The sequence below is a fragment of the Thrips palmi genome, unplaced genomic scaffold (genome assembly GCF_012932325.1).
Source record: "Thrips palmi isolate BJ-2018 unplaced genomic scaffold, TpBJ-2018v1 HiC_scaffold_5, whole genome shotgun sequence".
Lineage (NCBI taxonomy): Eukaryota > Metazoa > Arthropoda > Insecta > Thysanoptera > Thripidae > Thrips > Thrips palmi.
In genome coordinates, this window is record NW_023144632.1 from 4,333,272 (window position 1) to 4,352,218 (window position 18,947).

General features: G+C 46.6%; 2 protein-coding genes across 4 annotated transcripts in view; one reads left to right on the top strand and one right to left on the bottom strand.

Moving 5' to 3' along the window:
- On the top strand, positions 1–8,316 carry LOC117650472 (UPF0518 protein GI14169). Of its 3 annotated transcripts, none has more exons than XM_034393929.1 (14): positions 1–186; positions 662–834; positions 929–1,161; positions 1,250–1,501; positions 1,749–1,899; positions 1,986–2,231; positions 2,988–3,035; positions 3,795–3,962; positions 4,072–4,325; positions 4,401–5,122; positions 5,211–5,389; positions 5,725–5,953; positions 6,029–6,146; positions 6,227–8,316. In XM_034393929.1, the coding sequence occupies exons 2-14, from the start codon at positions 688–690 to the stop codon at positions 6,390–6,392; spliced, it is 2,913 nt and encodes a 970-aa protein (XP_034249820.1). In that variant the 5' UTR covers positions 1–186; positions 662–687; the 3' UTR covers positions 6,393–8,316. The 3 variants fall into 3 exon arrangements, with proteins under 3 accessions (XP_034249820.1, XP_034249822.1, XP_034249821.1); XM_034393930.1 differs by lacking the exon at positions 1–186 and adding an exon at positions 200–350; XM_034393931.1 differs by lacking the exon at positions 2,988–3,035.
- LOC117650780 (homeobox protein CHOX-CAD) overlaps positions 7,537–18,947 on the bottom strand; it is a 24,153-nt gene continuing 12,742 nt past the window's right edge. Inside the window, exons 3-5 of the mRNA XM_034394382.1 lie at positions 11,372–11,517; positions 10,260–10,559; positions 7,537–7,674 (exon numbers count right to left, since the gene is read on the bottom strand). Coding sequence (XP_034250273.1) covers positions 7,537–7,674; positions 10,260–10,559; positions 11,372–11,517 — 584 coding nt within the window. The remainder of the gene's footprint in view (positions 7,675–10,259; positions 10,560–11,371; positions 11,518–18,947) is intronic.

An 18,947-nucleotide genomic window follows, 5' to 3' on the forward strand; every position in this document is an offset into this window, starting at 1 on the left:
AGCTCTCGCTGCGAGTGATTTCGAGAAGGCTCCTGCTTATTTTGATGTTGGTTTTCATTATTTTCTAATCCCATCATCATGGATGTGGTAGAGATATGATATGGTCTTATCAACACGTACCTCTGCGTCACCTGTTTCCACTATCAGTAGGGTGGTGCCGTCCAGACATGAATGTATTTTCCTCACGTAAGTTGTTTTGCGGCTGTCACTGTAGTACTTAACCTCATTCACATAACAGTTGTACTTCAGGACTTCAGTGACGTCGCACCTTCATTTGATGCTCCGAAGTGAAAGATGTCACTGTTTTCTAAGGGAGAAACGTTTCTGCCGCTCGATTCATATAGTGAACTGTTAGTATGAACTCTCAATTTCGCTTAGCGCGCAATCTGATCATTATATTGATGAACAGCTGTAATAACTTAGTGCAGTCACTCAACCTTAGGTTTTCCTTCTCATGTTTTGTTGTTTGCTCCAATTCGTTCTTATATTTGATTGATCCTCTCGATTTGACAAGATAGATGTGCTGTAGGAGCCTTACTGGGAGTGCAGCATTTTAGCGTATTGAGTACATGGCCATGATTATGTTTTGCTGTTGAACATATTTCATTAAGGATTTCCTGTCATAATTTGTTTTAATTGTTAATATTTAACTGTTTTTCAGGTGGGTATGGTGTATCTTAAAGAGAGATGAGTTTATTAAGGAATGTTAACTCGCTTCGTGCGAGCTTTAACAGGCGAAGAGTGTCTCCACCCAAAGATGCCGACCCTACTGCATGTTTTGAAAGTTTCCGTAAACACTGGCAACAAGCTAATGACATAATTGAGCGTACTCAGGTATGCTCAAGATCTTAGCATGAATGTTATTCTGTTTACTAGAAGTTAGTACTATTACTAGCTAGTTATTGTTTTCGTGTTTTCGCTATTTAAGGCAACTCCAACGTCTTTAACTCAAGATGATGTGCTTGGGGTTGACAACCACCTGGACCACATGTCAACTCTACTGTTGTTGGAATTAAGAGCAGCAGGGAGTTTTCCTATTGGCCCTCATGACACAAACTCTTCCACTGGTTCAGAATCCAGTGCATCTTGTCCATCCCTGGAATTCCTCCTGAGTGAAAATCTGTTGGAGAAACTATTCACCTGGAGTAAAATCACTGGAAGGTGAAGAGTTTTGTTCTATTTGCATGTTTTTGTGGGATGTTTTCTTCCATTGGTGACTCATATTTCTGTTTTGGTTTTGTTTTAACAGATACAGCAATGCTGTGAGGCTAACACAACTAAAACTCTATGAACATCTTGTAAGCCATTCTCGACACCAATTGCTTTCTCATGAACCTTTTCTCAGACCATTACTAGAGCTTCTTTCTTCAAGTGCAAGGGAAGTATTTCCTTTGGAAGTTGAAAAGAAGCTTGTTGTTTTATTGAACCAGCTTTGTATCTCCTTGATGCAAAATGTACAACTTCTAGACTTGTTCTTTTCTGTAGAACATGGAAAAACAGAGTAAGTTATTAAAATGCCTGCATGTAGCTTTTGCCAAAATCCCTTGTGTGGGGAGAGCAACACAATCCTTATGTTAGGTCTGATTTGCCATGAGCCATTGATAAATGTCCTGTGGTCTTTATCTCCTGCCATTTGCGATTGCCAGTCCATGAGCCTTTGCAGCTTGGATGTAAACTTAGACCCCTCCCCAGTGGGATAGTATTGCAAGTGTATGTAGTTAGAAAATAATATTTTATGTTATTTGCAGCTTTATGTTATTTTCACTTCTAATACCATTTGTTCACCGTGAGGAAGGCATTGGACAGCAGGCAAGGCATGCATTACTTCTCTGCATGTCGCTGTCAAAGAAAAATGAACATGTTGCTCAATATATAACACAGCATTCTAATGTCTGTCCAGTGAGTATCTCTGAGATATGTTGAAATAACCCTGCTCTCAGTATCTGTGTGGTTAGTGATACCACATGCTTTGTGTATCTGAACAGGTATTAGCCACTGGTCTTAGTGGCCTGTACTCCCTCCTGCCGAGGAAACTCCTTGTGGAAGGTGATGACTGGCATCAGCTAACGCCTGATGATGTCACTGACCTCCCAGAGCTTGGAGCTTTCATGAACTCTCTGGAGTTCTGCAATGCCGTTGTTCAGGATGCTCACCCAAGTATTAAAAGCCAGATGCTGGAATTTCTCTACCAAGGCTTTCTTGTTCCTGTAATGGGACCAGCCTTGCTACAGGTAAACTAAACCAGCAATATTGTTCTTTTTCCTATATTTTTTTAAAATTATTATTTATGTGTTAAGTACTGTATCTTCTTGACTAAAGTAATCTCTTACGTATTGTTTATTAAATTTTCCATGAAATTTGTACATATCTTGTAAACCAACAAATGATTGAGTGAATGAGATGACAGGCATGTTGGTGGAGGCTAATCTGAGGCCAGTGGCCAACGGTGTTGGAAAACTCATGGGCTTTAAACCTCTGTTCCTTGGATTTTGAAGTTTTTGACAAAACTTATTTTAGTTTCATTTTCAAGTTCCATTTTATCCTTCATTGTTTGAACAAACACTGGCTTGTGTGAGTGAAAGTGACTAGTGAATTTCTATTTGTGTTCTGCATTATGGATTGTTCACATGACCTATAACTACTCAGTTATTGAGCTCCCTTTTTTTTGTTTTCAATTTGAATTTCATTGAATTCTGTAGGAAAAATGATAGAAAAGATATTTGATGTCAATAAATGTGCCATGGGAAGAGCTGAAAATTTGACAAGCTTATTCACTGTTAGTTTTTCAGCTGATTGTTTTGACTTTTGACTTCTCCGGTTATACATTTGGATGTCACTACATTGAATTCCAAAAACAGGAGAAAACCAAGAGGTCTGCTGTGGTGTCGGAATGTCTTCTGTGATGAGGTGTCTTGTCTGGTGTGGAAGAGCTTCAACTGTTCTAAGATGTGCTTTTGTTTCTCTGTTGGATGGTGCTTTACATGCAGGAATCTGTTGGACTGTGCGACGAGCAAATAGACACAGCCCTTGATGCGGTCAGTACCAATAAGCCTTTGTGCCTGCATCCCTCGGCTCTATTATGTCCTCATTTCGTAAATGCCATGGCAGTATGAATTTATTTTACTATCAAAACTCTTGTGAATTTACTTTTTATAAAACCTCCTTATGCATGATTGTTTGATTTCTGCTAACTCCTGTATTTAGTGGATTAGTTTTTATTTCTGCTTTGAAGGAGAGGAAAAGGTTGTGTTGTTGCGATATATGTGTCCACATGCCCCACTCACTAACTAAGTAATCAAGGTGTATTTTTTTTACAGTCCCTCCCTTCATGGTTGCAAGGTTTTGTTTTTCTATTTTACTTAGAGGAGTAATCAAACCTTATTTTACATTACATGCTGCAGTCTGGTCTTGCGGATGCATGGGTATGGAATCATTCATTAGTTATTAGTTCTTAGCAATGGGTATGGGAGCCTGCCTATTGTCTTTAAACTTGCTGTCTGATTATCAATGTTGCTTGTAGAATATTATAGTTAATCTTAAAACCATTTCTAATTTCAGTTATTTGTAATTTAACTTCAACATGAATGTTTCTTAATGTAACTGCCAATCTTCTTAGCTTTTAGGATTTATTTAATGCATGTTTGGGATGAGTGTTTTGCATGGATGCATGGAAGATGAGTTTGAGTATGAGTCTTGAAGAGATGAGTTGCTGTACCCGGACTAACTTGAGTATTACACAGGTTTGCCCAATATCTCTGTTATGTTACCATAATGGTCTATTTTTTCTTCTTCAGAATACAGTGGAAGATCTCGTTGCTGCAACGGCATACTTAGAGCTCTTCCTGCGAAGTGTGTCTGAGCCAGGCCTTCTATGCTCATTTGTTCGGTTCCTCTTGGAAAACAAATTTGACGGGGAGCGTATTTTAGATCACTTAGTTCAACGAGTAAATTCTAAAACAAGGGTATGTTCTGTGCACAGTTATCAGTATTATTTTGATATTTGTCATCTTCAAATGTCTTTTCACAATGTTTAATCTTGAACTAATATTGTGTTTAATTTTCGGTTTACAGCTTGGCTTAGTAACCCTATCTTTATTAGACACATTAGTTAGCTTACATTGTGAAGATGTAATGCTGGAACTAATTTTCCGCCATCTTGTGCCTTGTTCACATGTTATGGTTTCACAAAGACGCAGGGTGCGGGAAAGAGATCCATATTGCCGCAATGCTGAGCGCTTTCTCTCTCTTGCTCCATTGTGTTGTACTGATATTGCGGCAAATCCTCCCTTATTGCCCTTGCTAGGTAGCCCTAATGCAGGAAACCGGTAAGAGAAGCCCAGCCTCTGGATGTGCTATTTTGATATCTTTTTACTGTTTAATATTAAGTTTTACTTTGCCAGGCCTAGATCATCATCTTCTTGTGATTCAATTTCATCTCTCCCAACAACTACGAGCTTGTATGGCTTAAAACACAGTGAAAGTCTCTATGGAAATTACCATGCCTACCTTTGTGATGCACGGGCCAAAGTTCAAGCATGTGCTGCTTCTTGTGCCAACTGGGTTTATCCTTATGATGGTGAAACTCCACCGTATGAAGCATTTTCAGTACCCTCTCCTGAAAAGAGAGTGGAGTCCACAAGTAGAAATGACAACAAGCAAGTTTCTTTGAATGGTGACTCCGATGTTTCGTCTAGTTTAGAAACAGTTAATTTACAAGAATTTTCATCTCCCCAAAATCGTTTTGTAAGGCCAAATGTAAACGAGCTAAGTGAAAACTCTGAAGAAAATGATGTCTCAAACTCTCTTAAAGCAGACAATCTCACCATTAACCGTGAAGAAAAATCTCAATCATCTTCAGGAAATGACCACAGCTTACCTTCAGTTGGTGAAAGCAGTGGATATGAGAGCTTTGCTTTTAAAGGCTCATCAGATTCATCTCCAGAAAATGAACCTTCTGATGACACAGCTGGAACATTAGATGATGGCATACCTCCATCTTTATCTGAAAATGAAGTATCTAAATCTTCTACACCTCAGGTTCCAGTCTTGAGAAGTTTACCGGATACCAAGAGTGTACATGAGGGTTCATATATGGATGCATTCAAGAGCACTCCAAGTATTGGTAAATATATTATGCTATTAGCAGCTGTGTCACTCAATTGGTCTCAGGCTACCAATTTATTTTTAATTTTATATTTATATGTTTCCAGGCCCCTTTCTAGATGCTGTTCTTCGAAAATTAGAAGGCATGCTTGAAAATGGACTTGTTGTCAATTTACAACTTACAGGGCTCATATCTCGTCTTGCAGTACATCCTCAGCCTCTACTGCGTTCATTTCTGCTTGATCATACTCTTGTCACACAGCCAAGCGTTCGATCCCTCTTCCAGGTGTGTACAGGTAGAAATTAGTTCAACGTGGTGTGTATATCACAGAGACTAGTATGCTCATTTAACTAGGAAACAAATCTAGTGCCTTTCTGAGTTTGCTTGTGTATCAACATTTAGATATTGTCATCAATATTTTAGATTTTTCATAATTGTACAATTCTTCATGAAAACCAAATTCTGTAGTATGCCACCATTATTCAAAACTAGCTGTATTTTGTGTCTGTACAGACCCGTATTTGCTCAATAAAAAAAGTAATTCTCAATGGAAAAAATATGGTTAAACTTCAATTAACTATAGAAAAGAAATGAAAATGATCTTTTGTTTTCTTGCCTAGGTATTGGGTACTTTGAAGCACCGCATTGACAGAGTTCTTTCCTCATTACCAAATATTCAAGAGCTAGTTGTTGAAGCTCAAGAATACCTTGTTGGAAGAGAAGATAGACTAACAAACGCACGAAGGTTGGCTCTTGTAGCATCTGCTCCCGGCGGAGACATAGAGTTCACTTCTTTGCCTCCCAACCTTAATCATAGAAATTCTCTGACAAATGATCCCTTTCCAAGAGGTAAGGAAATGTCATGGTTTTAAACCTAAGGCAACTGCTCTGTATAATACATTATATCTTTTTATTCCTGTTCAGTGGATAGCAAACGGAGAAGTTTCTCATCAACGTTGACCTCCGTTTTCCGAAGAGCTGTGCAAGTAGCACAGCCTATTAGGGAACAACTGGAAAGTGTTGGAGAGACTGGTTCATACAGGTTTGTCTGGTATTTTTATAGTCTCGTTTGAATTTCCTGTTTTATTGACTTCAATGGCATCATATTAATTTACTTTCCAGGTATTATCATCGAGCCATAACAGATTCAGGTCAAAATAACAGTGATCGAGAACATTATGTTCGTAATGCAGTTCTTTGCGCTGTTATTTTAGATGAGTGGTTGAAAGAACTTGCAGCGGTGGCTCAGGAGCACTCTGTGCTTCAAAGTAATGGTTGGCCATGCTAAATTAGAGGCAAAATGTTTGATGTATTGGTATGCTGCTTTTTACCAATAGAAAATTAGGCTAGTTCATTGCCTTTCTTTTATTAACTTAGACATTGTTTTGGTGTTTTTCTTCTGTTCTTTTCTGTGCATTTTTTTATCTGATGCTTTCTTTCTGTTCTAAATCTTGCGGTGTTGAGGCATAATATCTTCTTACCGGTGTGCTTAGAAGCAGCTGCACAAAATTAAAGTATAATTATTCTCTTCTTTATTAGCAGTTAATATGCGTTTTTATTGTTAGTGATCGTTCTTTTGCTCACAGATTAAGTTAAACTTTTATGTGATTTTGTGACTTGCGCACAAGTATTGCTGTCTCTCATTGAAGAGTAAAATTTATTTTTATAACAAATCAAAATAACTTCCTGTGAAATTCTTTTATTTTTATCTGTCTTCCTGTTGACCATGAGCAGTGATTTTGTACCTGGATCTTCCTTGCATACTAGAGCAAGGCTTCACAAGTGAAAAGTATTGAAGGTTCCTGTGAATTGTTATGTCTTGGGATGGCTCTATGACGTGTAACTTATGTGTTCTGCATGCAGGATGTTACTGGAAGTTTCTTGTCACCTATAATCTGTATAGAGTCAGTTTATTTACGTACTTTGTGCCACTGTATTTCGTCTTCTTCTTGTATCAGCACTTAGACTGAGCTGCTGTTATTTCGACCACAAATCAATTTGTTTCTGTTTTTTGTTTTGTTTTTAAACTGTATTTTTAACAAACATAACCACAGAAATAAGGCAAGACACAAACTACGTCTTAAATTGAAAAATGCAATGCAACTTCCGGACCCCCCAATTACATATAGTGTTAATTTGTTGTCTTAAGGATGTGTTGGTACTTTGCCCATTGTGATCTAATCTAGATATGTTAAACAGTTACCTTTCGTGTTCCCATAGTTGTGTACATAATTATAAAATATTTTATGAATGTTTTCTCTATGAAGCAAGATTTTGTAACATGTGTGAAGTGAACTTGACTTACTTTTTTATTATTTACTTTGCTTGTCATGAAATTTGACCATCTTACCTTGTCCAACTCTGATTTATTGTTGATTGTGGGTCAAGGGAGTGATATGTGTCCCGGTGTCCTTATGATCCAAGGAGCGTACTCACTTTTTGTCTGAATACCAAATACCTGATGTTGGCAGTAATACTTTTTGCCTACATAGATTCTTCATTGTTTTAAAGTTCTCTATGTAGTTGTCACCTCCTGCTTCTTTGGACGAAGTATGATCAAACATAGACATCTACACACATTGGCACTGCAATATTTTAGTGCCATCATAAACACAATTAATTTCTTCTTGCTGATTTGTGTTTTCAGAAAATTCGTCTCCCTCTTTTGTTTTCTTATATTTGTGTCTAGGAACATAACTGAATGAAGCCTCTACTTTACTTGCTAAGAATTTTTCTATGCCTATAGTCATCAATTGATTTGATGGATTAGAGTATTCTGCATAGCTTTTAATCGTCTCGAATCTTCTTTGTGTTATATTTTTCTCTTAAGAAGCTGCTATATATATCTGCTTATTACTTTCTGAGGGGTGCATCAAAGTTTTTATTTTTTAACTTTTGTACATACTATGCATATTTGCAAAAACGTTTATTTGCTGTGTTGTAAACTTTGTAATTTTCTGGTTTTAAGTTGAGGGAATTAGTTACGAGGTCTGCAAATCTATCATGTGACTTAACGTTGTTAAATTAATTTTATTGTCGGTAATTATTACATTTTAAGTCCTGTTCGTTCGCCCTGAGAACAAAGTGATACATTACCTGCTCCCTTTATGTCCTGTTCATTTATATGTGACTTGCAAGCTGTCGTTTCAAGTTGCAGTGTACCCCTATTTCGCAGAAGAAAAAATAAATTTAATTTTTCTGCAGGACTGGAATTGTGCTAAGCTCCTTTCTTTCTACTTGCTGGCGTTCGCCGGAGTCAGTCAGTCCTAGATACTACTAGACACTATGTAAGCCTGTGCCCTCCCCCTTTCCCCCACCGCCACTGCACTCCCGTCTTCCCTCTACGACTCGACTCAGAATGGCTCCCGCGGGAACACTTGACGGCTTTCTTCCCTTGCCCGGCCCGTCCCGGCCCGTCTCGCCCCGCCCCGCCGATAGGGCATGGCCAGGGGTCGTGGACAAAACCGGAACAAGTTGGGTGCCCAAAGAGGGCATTAGATCAGGATTGCACCAGCGATTGCACACGCAACATTCGTGCCACGGAAAAAATAAAACCAGGATTTCCAGCGAAATAATATTTTAATAATAATATTTATATCATAAATTCGTATATATATCATATCCATATACATATATTTTCATATTTAACTGAACAATACGCCACATACAACATCAACATTAGCCTTAAGCATAAAATTTGAAACTTGGAATAATACTGTGAGTTCTACATTGTATGGGTGTAGAAAAAGAAGACAACCCAATACAAAATTGTTTTTTAAAGCATGGGTGCAAAAATTTGAGCATTCTAAAGCTACAAGACCACAAGAAAAAAGGGTTTTGAGAAAGGCACACGAAAGCTAGAACTATACAATAAGAAGAAACCTGAAGTTTCATGTCACAGCATTCATCTTTTCACATTTAAAACGAAATCTTACTAGGTTGTCAACAAGGGTCTTGTAGTCTAGTGACGGGGGTTAAATAATGTCAATCCGATCACAGAGTAACCGCTCCATGGACCAAGGAATGGTTCATTGTAAAGTTACACACATATCATTTACAAATCTTAAATTATTATTCATTTTTTTAATTACGAGAAGAATTGCACAGGAAGCTTTGGGCGCACACTGCGTGGACTTGGTGGGCGCGTTGGCGCGTTGGTGCGTTGCGGCATCGCCTCAACGGCCGCGGGGCCGAAGGGCATGGTGTCGAGACGGGGAATGACCATCGAGAACCTCACGTGTCTGCACGCCTTAACTAGCAATTATTGTTCTGGGCACAACTACGTTAAATTAAATTAATAATTAGAACGGATGGACGGAAACACACCTGAGGTGGGAGCTGTATTCTAGTCGACTACACTTGCGCCGCTTGCGCAGTCCGGCGCAGTCCCTGCCTGCGCAGCCTGCACTGTAGGGTAGGGGCGGCCTCTAGGGCGGCGCTGCGAACCCGCCCAAACCCAGCGCAGCGGGCGCAGCGTCGCAGCTTAGCACATTGAACGGCCAGTGACAGCCACGTCACTGCAATCTTCCCGAATCACGCACGAGCGCCCGAAGCTGTCTTTTGTCTTTTGAGCTAGAACGGCCTGGAGCCCGGAGAAATAACTACAGAAGTCTTTTCAGGTTGCCTCGACAGCAGTCTGGCCTGACACCCAGCCTACACCCTTGAACGCTGTTCCCTGCTGGTCAAGCGGCACTGCTAGTCGACCGGAGGAAGGCTTGGGCAGGCCGAGGTGGGCCGGGATATGGCACGGTGCCCCGCACGGTGCCCCGCACGGGGCTCGACGTGGGGGCATCGCCGAGCGCCTGAGCTGGAGGCGGGCCTGAGTGGCCTGGGCGGGTCACCAGCCCACCAAGGCATCGTCGCCTCCAGGCTCTGTCATGGGTCACATGATGCCGCCGCCGCCGCCCCCGGAAGACGTCCCCGAGGTGGCCGCGCTGCCGCCGGGGTTGTTGGAGGTGGGCGACGACAGCGACACCAGGGCGCCGCTGCTGCCCCCGTTGGAGCCGTTGCCGCCGTTGCCCGCCCCGCTGGTGCGGCTGGAGGGGCCCTGCGCCGTCGCCGTGCCGCCCCCCGTGCCGCCCCCCGTGCTGCCGCCCGCCGCGGCCAGCATATGGTGGTGCACCAGGCCGGCGTGCCCCGTGCCGCCCCCGTGTGCGTGCGGCAGGGGAAGCGGCAGCGGGCTGGTCGTGGTCGGGGTGGTGGCGCCGTGGTGGTGGTGGGCGTGGTGCAGCTGGTGGTGGTGGTGCAGCTGGTGGTGCAGGTGGTGGCTGTGGTGCTGATGGTGGGATTGGTGGGTCAGGCCCGGCACGCCCGGCAGGCCCGTCAGGCCCTGGTGCACTGGGCCCCCCGTCAGGCCCGGCTGCAGGTCCTCCAGCTTCACCTTGTGGTCCAGCTCCTCGCGCTTCTTGGTCTGCTTCCGCTCTTTGGCGCGCCGGTTTTGGAACCAGATCTTGACCTGGACAGGCAAAAAGGAAAGCGCGTTAGCATTGGCGCGGCCAAGGAGAGAACCCCAGTGTCCATCATCTGTAGCCCGAGCCAGCCATGTTCGTGATCAAAGTCTTTCTAAATGTGCCCCATGTTCCGTCAGAGCCGACACTTGAATCGAGTCCAGCCAGCCTTGACCAAGCGCCCCTCCCCTCCCCCACACTGCAACCGCAGGCGTGGAGGGGGAAGTCCCGGTGGGCGGAGCTCTGGCAGGCTTGAGTTTCCTCGGGGCCCGCTCCCTCTGCTCTGTTGCCCCGCCCTCGTCGCTCCCACCACGCCGCCCCGCCCCGCCCCGCCCCGCCCCACCACGCCTGGTGCCGCGATGGTCTTATCTCTGAGAGGGAAGGCTAGGCATGCCGCCCTGCCGCCATCCACGTTGCCGCTCCGCCGCGCTCATGGCCGCCGTGTGGGCACAGCCTAGGCACAGCCATGAAGGCACAGCCAGCCGGCACGGACGGGGCCATGAAGGCACACGGGACGGGTGCGGGAGGACGCACGCCGTCCGCATGCTATCGGAGCCACGCTGCTTGGCGGCTTGAAGGCCACACCACATGCAAATGGACTCATGAGCAGGGCACCAAACTCAGGCGAGGATGAGCCCGCGTCTTGAATTGAATTTTAGATGGGGTTGCCCTATGAACCAATTCCTTTTATGAATAGGATCTCAAGCCGTTTACGACATGCAGAAATAACGTTAATGCCAAAAGTGTAATTACGCGCTCATAGATGCCCGCGTGCACCATTTACTATATGCCCCGCAGTGGTGCGGAGGGATGTATTTACCTGTCTCTCCGAGAGCCCCAGACTGGCGGCCAGCTCGGCCTTGCGTCGGATGGTGATGTACCGACTGTAGTGGAACTCCTTCTCCAGCTCCAGGCGCTGGTGGTCGCTGTACACCACGCGGTACTTGTCCTTGGTGCGCGTTTTGCCTGCAAGCAGAGAGGAGGGCGCCGTTAGCACTTTTGGTGTGGGCTGTACAGCGGCGGCAACACTTTCAAACCGGCGTGGAGAACTCCACACTTCCCGGTGCGGAGTAATTCTCCACACTTAAACGTGTGGAGTAGCTCACAGAGCCTCTACACTGGTATTCAACGAATGCGACATCGTAGTCAAACGAACGTGACAAAATGCATATTCTAACGAATGTGATGTCACATTCGTTGAATAACAGTGTTATCTCGTGGCATGGCGCAAACGTGGACAAGTCTTCACTTCATGCGTGGAGACTGCAAACTCTGCACTTGCAGGTGCGGACACTGCAAATTCCACACTTCCGCATTTCAAAAGTGGAGTTCTCCACACTTGGTTTTTCAGTGCGGCAACCACGGTTGGACCATCCGTCCTCGCCCGCCCTGCCTAGTGCCTACGCTACGCTACGCTGCACAGTAAATTATTTGATCGTTGATAAGGATTATCTCGCGAGATATTGAACGCAGCATCTAGCTGGCGCAGGGACAGGGGTAACGAAGACTCGGCCACGCCAAGACTCGAGTCTCCGGAAGAGACGCACTCGTGTAAATCTTGTCAGAATGTCAGAGACCTGTCTGAAAACCTGATCAAAATTCGCGCACCTCTGAAAGCTGAAAACATCTCCTGACATTCTGTAGAACTCAAACCATCAATGTCAGAGTAAGTTTCCAGAATTCAAGCTTTCAGAGGTGCGCGAATTTAGATCAGGATTTCAGACATGTTTCTGACATTTTGACAAAATTTACACGAGTGCGAGGCGGCTGACCCGCGCCAAAGGGATCGCCTGATCGCCGATCAACGACGTCCTTTCTGCATTGGGCGGGGTGAGACGAATGACGAGGCCTCTGGCCTTGCCTCTGGCCTTACCTCTGGCCTTGCCTCTGGCCTTGCCTCTGGCCTTACCTCTGGCCTTGCCTCTGGCCTTACCTCTGGCCTTGCCTCTGGCCTTGCCTCTGGCCTTGCCTCTGGCCCTGCCTCTGGCGCCCAGGCCCGTTTGGGCCCTGCCTGCCCCGCCCGCCCTGCGCGCCGCCCTGCGCCCCGCGCCAGCACGCCTCCACCAGCGCCAGCACCAACCGCCGCTATCGCTACCCCACCAACAACCCACCCGATATTGTCCTTCCCAATACGATTGATTCGGGATTCAGAGAAAAGCGAAGGGCCTGCGCAGCCTGCACGCACCTGGCTCAGGCCACCGCCTCGCGCCAGAACTGTTCTGTTTTAGACCAGCCGCGGCCGTGGCGCTGGTCCGCAGAGGGCGGCCACAAGGGCGATTGGCCCCTAGATAGGGAAAAGCCACACTTTACCCCCGTGAGTAGGCAAAAAGTGCTGTTTTTCCCCTCCCTCAGGCCGGCTCCGGATCCGCCCTTAGTGCACCCTCAGATTCTTATGATCAAAGGGCCATCGTAACACGTTGAAACGTACTACAGTAAAATTCATGCGTAATACGATGAAATTCATGCGTAATACGATGAAATTCATGCGTAATACGATGAAAAATTGAGCATATTACGTATGTGCAAATTTATGCATACCTTACGATGAAAAACCATCGTAATACGTATAAAAACCATCATAAGATGTTAAGTGTGTGGCAGCATGGACTCCATGGGTGGCAGTGCTGGGCCGCGCGGCCGCAGTGAGCGGAGGACTGCGGCGTCACTTTTGAGTGATAAGACACAAATTACAGTTCCCGTTCAGCGCGCCAAAATGTCTGCAGGCAGGACGACGGGGGCTGACGTGGCCGACCGTCTGCCCCGACGCCGTGCTGCCGAGCTGCCGTGCCCACATTGTGCCCACATTGTGCACGCAGCGGGCCCGAAAGGCCCGAATCAAGCTTGCCTTGGAATTCAGATTGAGTAAACAGTCTGTGGGCACACAGCACACGCACACATCCACACGGCGCGCTCGCGACGACTTGCAGCAGATTCTGCCGCTTCGTTCCAAACAAAGTTTCTCCAAATTAAAATAGAGAAAAAGAAGAAAAGCGTGGACATCTTACAAGGTCACTAGTTGAGGCCGATTGACTGCAATCAAATGTTCTCGGATACGAAACTTTGTTGTTTTTGATGTTGTTGCTTGGCGTGTCACTCGTCTCGGCCTGGCCCTGCGTGGCCTGCATGGCGGCCACATGAAAGAGAGGTGCTAATCCAGATAAGGCCCCGCTGCCGACCCGCCACGCCGCACCACGCCACGCCGCACCACGCCGCGCCGCGCCAGCCTCCGTGTACATCCGCCTTGGTTCAGCGCAGGACAGAAAGGTTGATAAGGGGACGACCATTAAATGATATTGAACAGTTTTGGACTTGGACCCATTTTGTTAGCTCCAGTTTGGCGTAAGTTATAGCTCAGAACCGCGTACACCTGCCCCGGTTCCTTCATGTAAGTACAGTCCGTGCACACTTAATTCCTTTGAACACTTTTGGTTCGTGGTTTCACACAATTTAGCGCATGTGCGTTTTTTGTACAAATTTGTACGAACATTTGCACGAGTTTGTGCCACTCTGCGTACAAATTTGTACGAGAAATTTCGCATGCACAAAACTGTGAGGCCTCGCCCCCCGACCCCCTCCCCCCTAAAAAAACGTGTTTGTTGTAAAGCATAGTCTCGTTTTACCAGTCAACACAATCAAAACCGTATTATTACATCTGCTCCCCTTTTTTTTAGCACGTAGCTGCTTTACACGACCATTGACGACAATAAAAGAGTCACGGATAGAGTAAGATGGCAAACAGCTCAAGGAATTTACACAAAACCCTGCTTACTACCTCTCCTCTTTTTTTCCCCTAGCCCCCACCTTTTTCATTGCCCCCGGTTGCCGCTGCTCTTTTTCTTTTTTGTCGGGATGTCGGCACGGGTGTAAAGGCCGAGTAGCCGATTGGTCGGCATGCAGGCTGGAGGCTGCGGAGCGCTGCGGAGGCATGGACGGGTCGGGCGTGCGCCTGTTTGCGATGTTAAGATTTTCCTGGGGTTTCTTGTCCGCCGGGACGGTCGGGCGTCGGGACGCCTAGCCGGGATGAACCCCTTCCCCTTCCCCTCCCCCACCCTTCGGGCAGGGTCCTTCGGGCAGGGAGTCTGTCGTCGGCAAGGGACTGCCGCGCGTGCGAGGAGCAGATCTAGAGTTTACGCAGACCTGGACGGCCTGCACTCTAAATGTTCTACAGTGAAGGTTCTCCATAATTATGGTGAAAATGTTCCATATTATGGTGGTGCAGCTGACTTCGTAACATACCATTCAGAATTCACTACCTTATAGATATTTTGACGAATTTCGTTGGTATTATGGAGAAAATCTCCGCCATAATATGTCGGTGCAGCCTTTCACCGTAAGACATTTACAGTGTGGACGGCCTGGACGGGATGGCCTGCACCTCCAGCACGCCCTGCAGCACGCCTTGGTGGCCGACAGCGCGCAGTGGTCGAGGGGGGAGCAGCTTCCCACATTCGTTCACTGGTAGAACTCAAGCGTAGTTTTACGCCTTTCTTCAAGCGTAGTAGAACTACGCTTGGCTTCAAGCATAGTTCTCCATTTTGCCCCTCTCCCACCTATCTAAATGCATGGGAGAATTTCTTCTCCACGCTTGACGTCAAGCGTAAAGTCTTCAAGCGTAGTTGTATGCTTGAATCAAGCATACAACTACGCTTCAGTTTTACCAGTGTTGTACAAAATTTGACCACATTCCACATTCAGGTGTCAAAAACGCCTGTCAGTAGGCGACATGTGTGGCAAAAACGCCATAAATCTTGCACATTCTTGCACATTCACGCAATCATTGTACTCAAAATTTTACAGTGGGTCACCCCTTGGCAGTGGTTCTGTCTCTCTCGCATCCCTACGGAAGCGACGGCACGACTCTTATCGGAATCGCATCGACCGCACCGATCGGCGGGACATCGGCTGGCCGGCATCGACAGCGAGACTAATGACACGACAACACAACTCGCTCCCCTCCCCTGGACGTCTCAGACCTCGTAGACCGTCGTTAGAGATGCAAATTTTCCGGAAACTTTCGAAGGGTCGGAAAAAAACCGGAAAAGTTGAAAAAAAAAAACCAGAAAATTTGAAAAAAAAGGAAAAATAGGAAAAATTAGTTTTTAAGCACTATGATCATGGAATCTACTATTTTTGTGCTTTGTTACAACTTAAATTATACTGACAACCCGAGATTCACAACAGCAATCTAAAAAAAACGCACGAGAAGGAATCATAACAGGGTATAAGTAGTATGAGTGCACTGAGAATCGTGTTCACATAGGGATAAAGGTATGCTTTTAGCCTACTTTCAGGCGAAATGCCCGACTATCTTTCCAATTTTTCCGAGGCCAGGGAAAAAAACGGAAAAAAACACTGTTTTTTTCCAATGTTTCCGGAAACTTTCCGGGCATTTTCAACCCTAACCGTCGTAGACTGATTCTGAGACTCGTTCTCGTCGCTCTCTCACACCTTTACAGGACGCCCCATGAGTGCGAGAGAGACGACAGAGGGACGAAAACGACTCTCGGAACCAGTCTGCTGGACGAGTGTGGACGCGATTTGCATGCGGCATCCAACAGAATCCAGCTTCATCCAGCATCAAGGGGCGATAATTTTCTGCTCGTGAGCGGAAAGCAGCGCTTCAGGGGTCGAGCCTAGTCGATCTCTCTCGCACCGGCATGGAGCGCCCGATGGAGTGCGAGAGAGACCGCAGCGCAGCGGCGGCGGCACGGCGGCACAAGACAATGGGGCGACAACCCCGACAACCCCGACCCGCGTCCCGCTCCCCGCGGACCGATATATCGTCGGCCCGGCGGGGCGGGGGCGAGGCGGAGCGGAGCGGGGCGGCGCGGCTAACCGCGGCGATGACAACACGGCAGGGGAGCAAGTGGCGACAAATGGGAGGCGCGCAGACTGATTCCGCTTCGCGCGCAAAGCGTTTTGTCGCCGTCTCTCTCGCACCTCACACGGCGGCTCCCTGCGGCTGTCCCCGGACGCCCCATGAGACCGAGAGAGAGGGAGAGAGAGTCCTTGGCCACAATGTAGCGCCGCCGCGGGGCGTCGCGTGTTCCAGAACGCAAACAAGGCGAGCGATAGGAACTGAAACGCGCCTCTTGAAGTAAATCTGCTCCTCGGATGCAATCAAGTGCTAATCATCGGGCAATCGCTTGGCGTCGCTTGGCGGAGCATCTCGTCACCGATAGCGCGGGGGGGGGGGGATCTCGAGGGGGATCGCCGCTAAGGATTGCGCATTACGGAGGATATGCCCAGGAGGATCAGTCGGGCGGCGAGGCCCTTTGAAGCCTCGCTCTCTCTTTCTCTCTCTCTCTCGCTCGCACTCCTGCGCGCGCATGTCACTCATACTAGTAGTAGCAACTGCCAAATAGCACCCGCACCAGCTTCGATTGAAAGTCAGAGAAATAATGATACAGTCAGACGCCTCTATTTAGCCGCTCTCACTGTTGGCTATTTGGGAAAAAGTTATCCCCACCACTCTGGCTCGAGGCGAGCCCGGCCGGCCGGGTCCGGGACTCCCGGCCGACCGGCTGACCCTCGCACGGCGCCGTACTAATCCCCCGGCCAGGCTCATTTTTGAAAATGCAATTTGCGTTCAAATTTTCGGCAAACTGTTTAGCGGAGCGTGTTCCTGGCGTCAAAATAGGCAGGGTCAATGAAAATTTCATGTCATAATTTGAATTTTTGACCAAGTTACTGCAGCCGCCCACGCCCGACAGGAACCCGGCAGCGCGTCCAAATAGCGATTTGAGGCACTTCTAAATGTCAGATCGAGTTGAAATTTTGAAAGTCTGTTGTTCAAAGCATGAGGATCTCCCGGAGTTAAACAAAAGTGTGGGTTGGGTCGGTCAAAAGCATTCAAACTTGAACATTTTCTTGTTCAAACGAAAAAGTACCGTAACTTGGTCAAAAATTCAAATTTTGACATGAAATTTTCGTTGATTCTGCCTATTTTGACGCCAGGAACACGCTCCGCTATACAGTTTGCCAAAAATTTGAACGCAAATTGCATTTTCAAAAATGAGCCTGGCTGGGGGATTACGGCGCCGCAATCCCTACCTGCGAGGGTCAGCCGGCCGGCCGGCGGGTCCCGGACCCGGCCGCCGGGCCCAGCCCCCTGACTGTTTGCTATTTGGGAAACGCGCCTCCCGGTCGGCGGCGAAATAGAGGCGTCTGACTGTAATGAGATTGATGCGAGGGGTCGACAACTCCCATATTACCTCGTACGCAGAGCTCATATTACCTCTATATTACCTTATATTACCCTATATTACCGTATATTACCGTATATTACCTCCATATTACCACAATGTGACCACACATTTATGTGATTTGCTTGTTTTTAACCTAATCTAACGTTTAACTTGCCGTATTGAACCATGGTATCAAGGTGTTGAAGCTTTCGGGCTTCTCATTGCGACAGGAAGAAGTTCGGATTTGATGTCCGTGCTGAACCTGACACGAAGCTACGCGCCACACTTTTGTCAGATTGGTTGCATCGGGTTGCATACCTTTCATCTGACAGGGGGCTCTAGCATGAAACGAGGGTGGGGTCTGCATAATACTAAAATTCTGGCGTGAACTCATGATTTCAGCCTTAGTCAAGGATACTATGTCACGTTTTCATGTTCTTTTATCATATATTACCGTTATTTTATTTCCGTATATTACCTTATATTACCCTATATTACTTATATTACCGGTAATATATACTACCTCGTACACAGCTCGAGGTAGTTGTCGACCCCTCGGATTGATGTCAATGTTACTCTTTGAACCGCCCGGATGAGGACTCTCTGTCATCGAGCAGGAATACAGTACTGTCAAGCAAAGGAGACTGACTATTAATTTTATATAATTTAAACGGCTGAGTAAGGATCCATCCACAAAAAACCATCACACAAAAAGCAAATTGCGATACGCGTCGGGATGCTTGTGGTTACGGCCCCCTAATCCGTGAGTAGCAAGCTTTTTATGGCCTCTGTGACTCAGTCCGTTTCTCCTCCTGCAGGCAAGCCGCCATTGGTAAAACTGAAGCATAGTTGTACGCTTCATTCAAGCCTACGACTACGCTTGAGGACCTTACGCTCGCTCAGTTCTACCAGCGCACAGTGGGACAGAAGACCGGTGGAGGTGGCCAAACTTCTAGACGCGTTTTGAGCTCCCAGAGTCGCTAACGGGACTCGAACCGGAGGCCCATGACCCCGCCAATGGATTCCTCGTTCACAGAGCAATGGCGGGGTCATACATTCGGTTCAAGTCTCATTGAGCGACTCTGAAGCTCAAAAAGCGTCTAGAATTTTGGTCGCTTCCACCGGTCCTCTGGCCCACTGTGCAGAGACGGCCGCGAGCCATTTGCAGATGGGCAGGTGGGACTCGTGACTCACACGAGCCTCATCCCC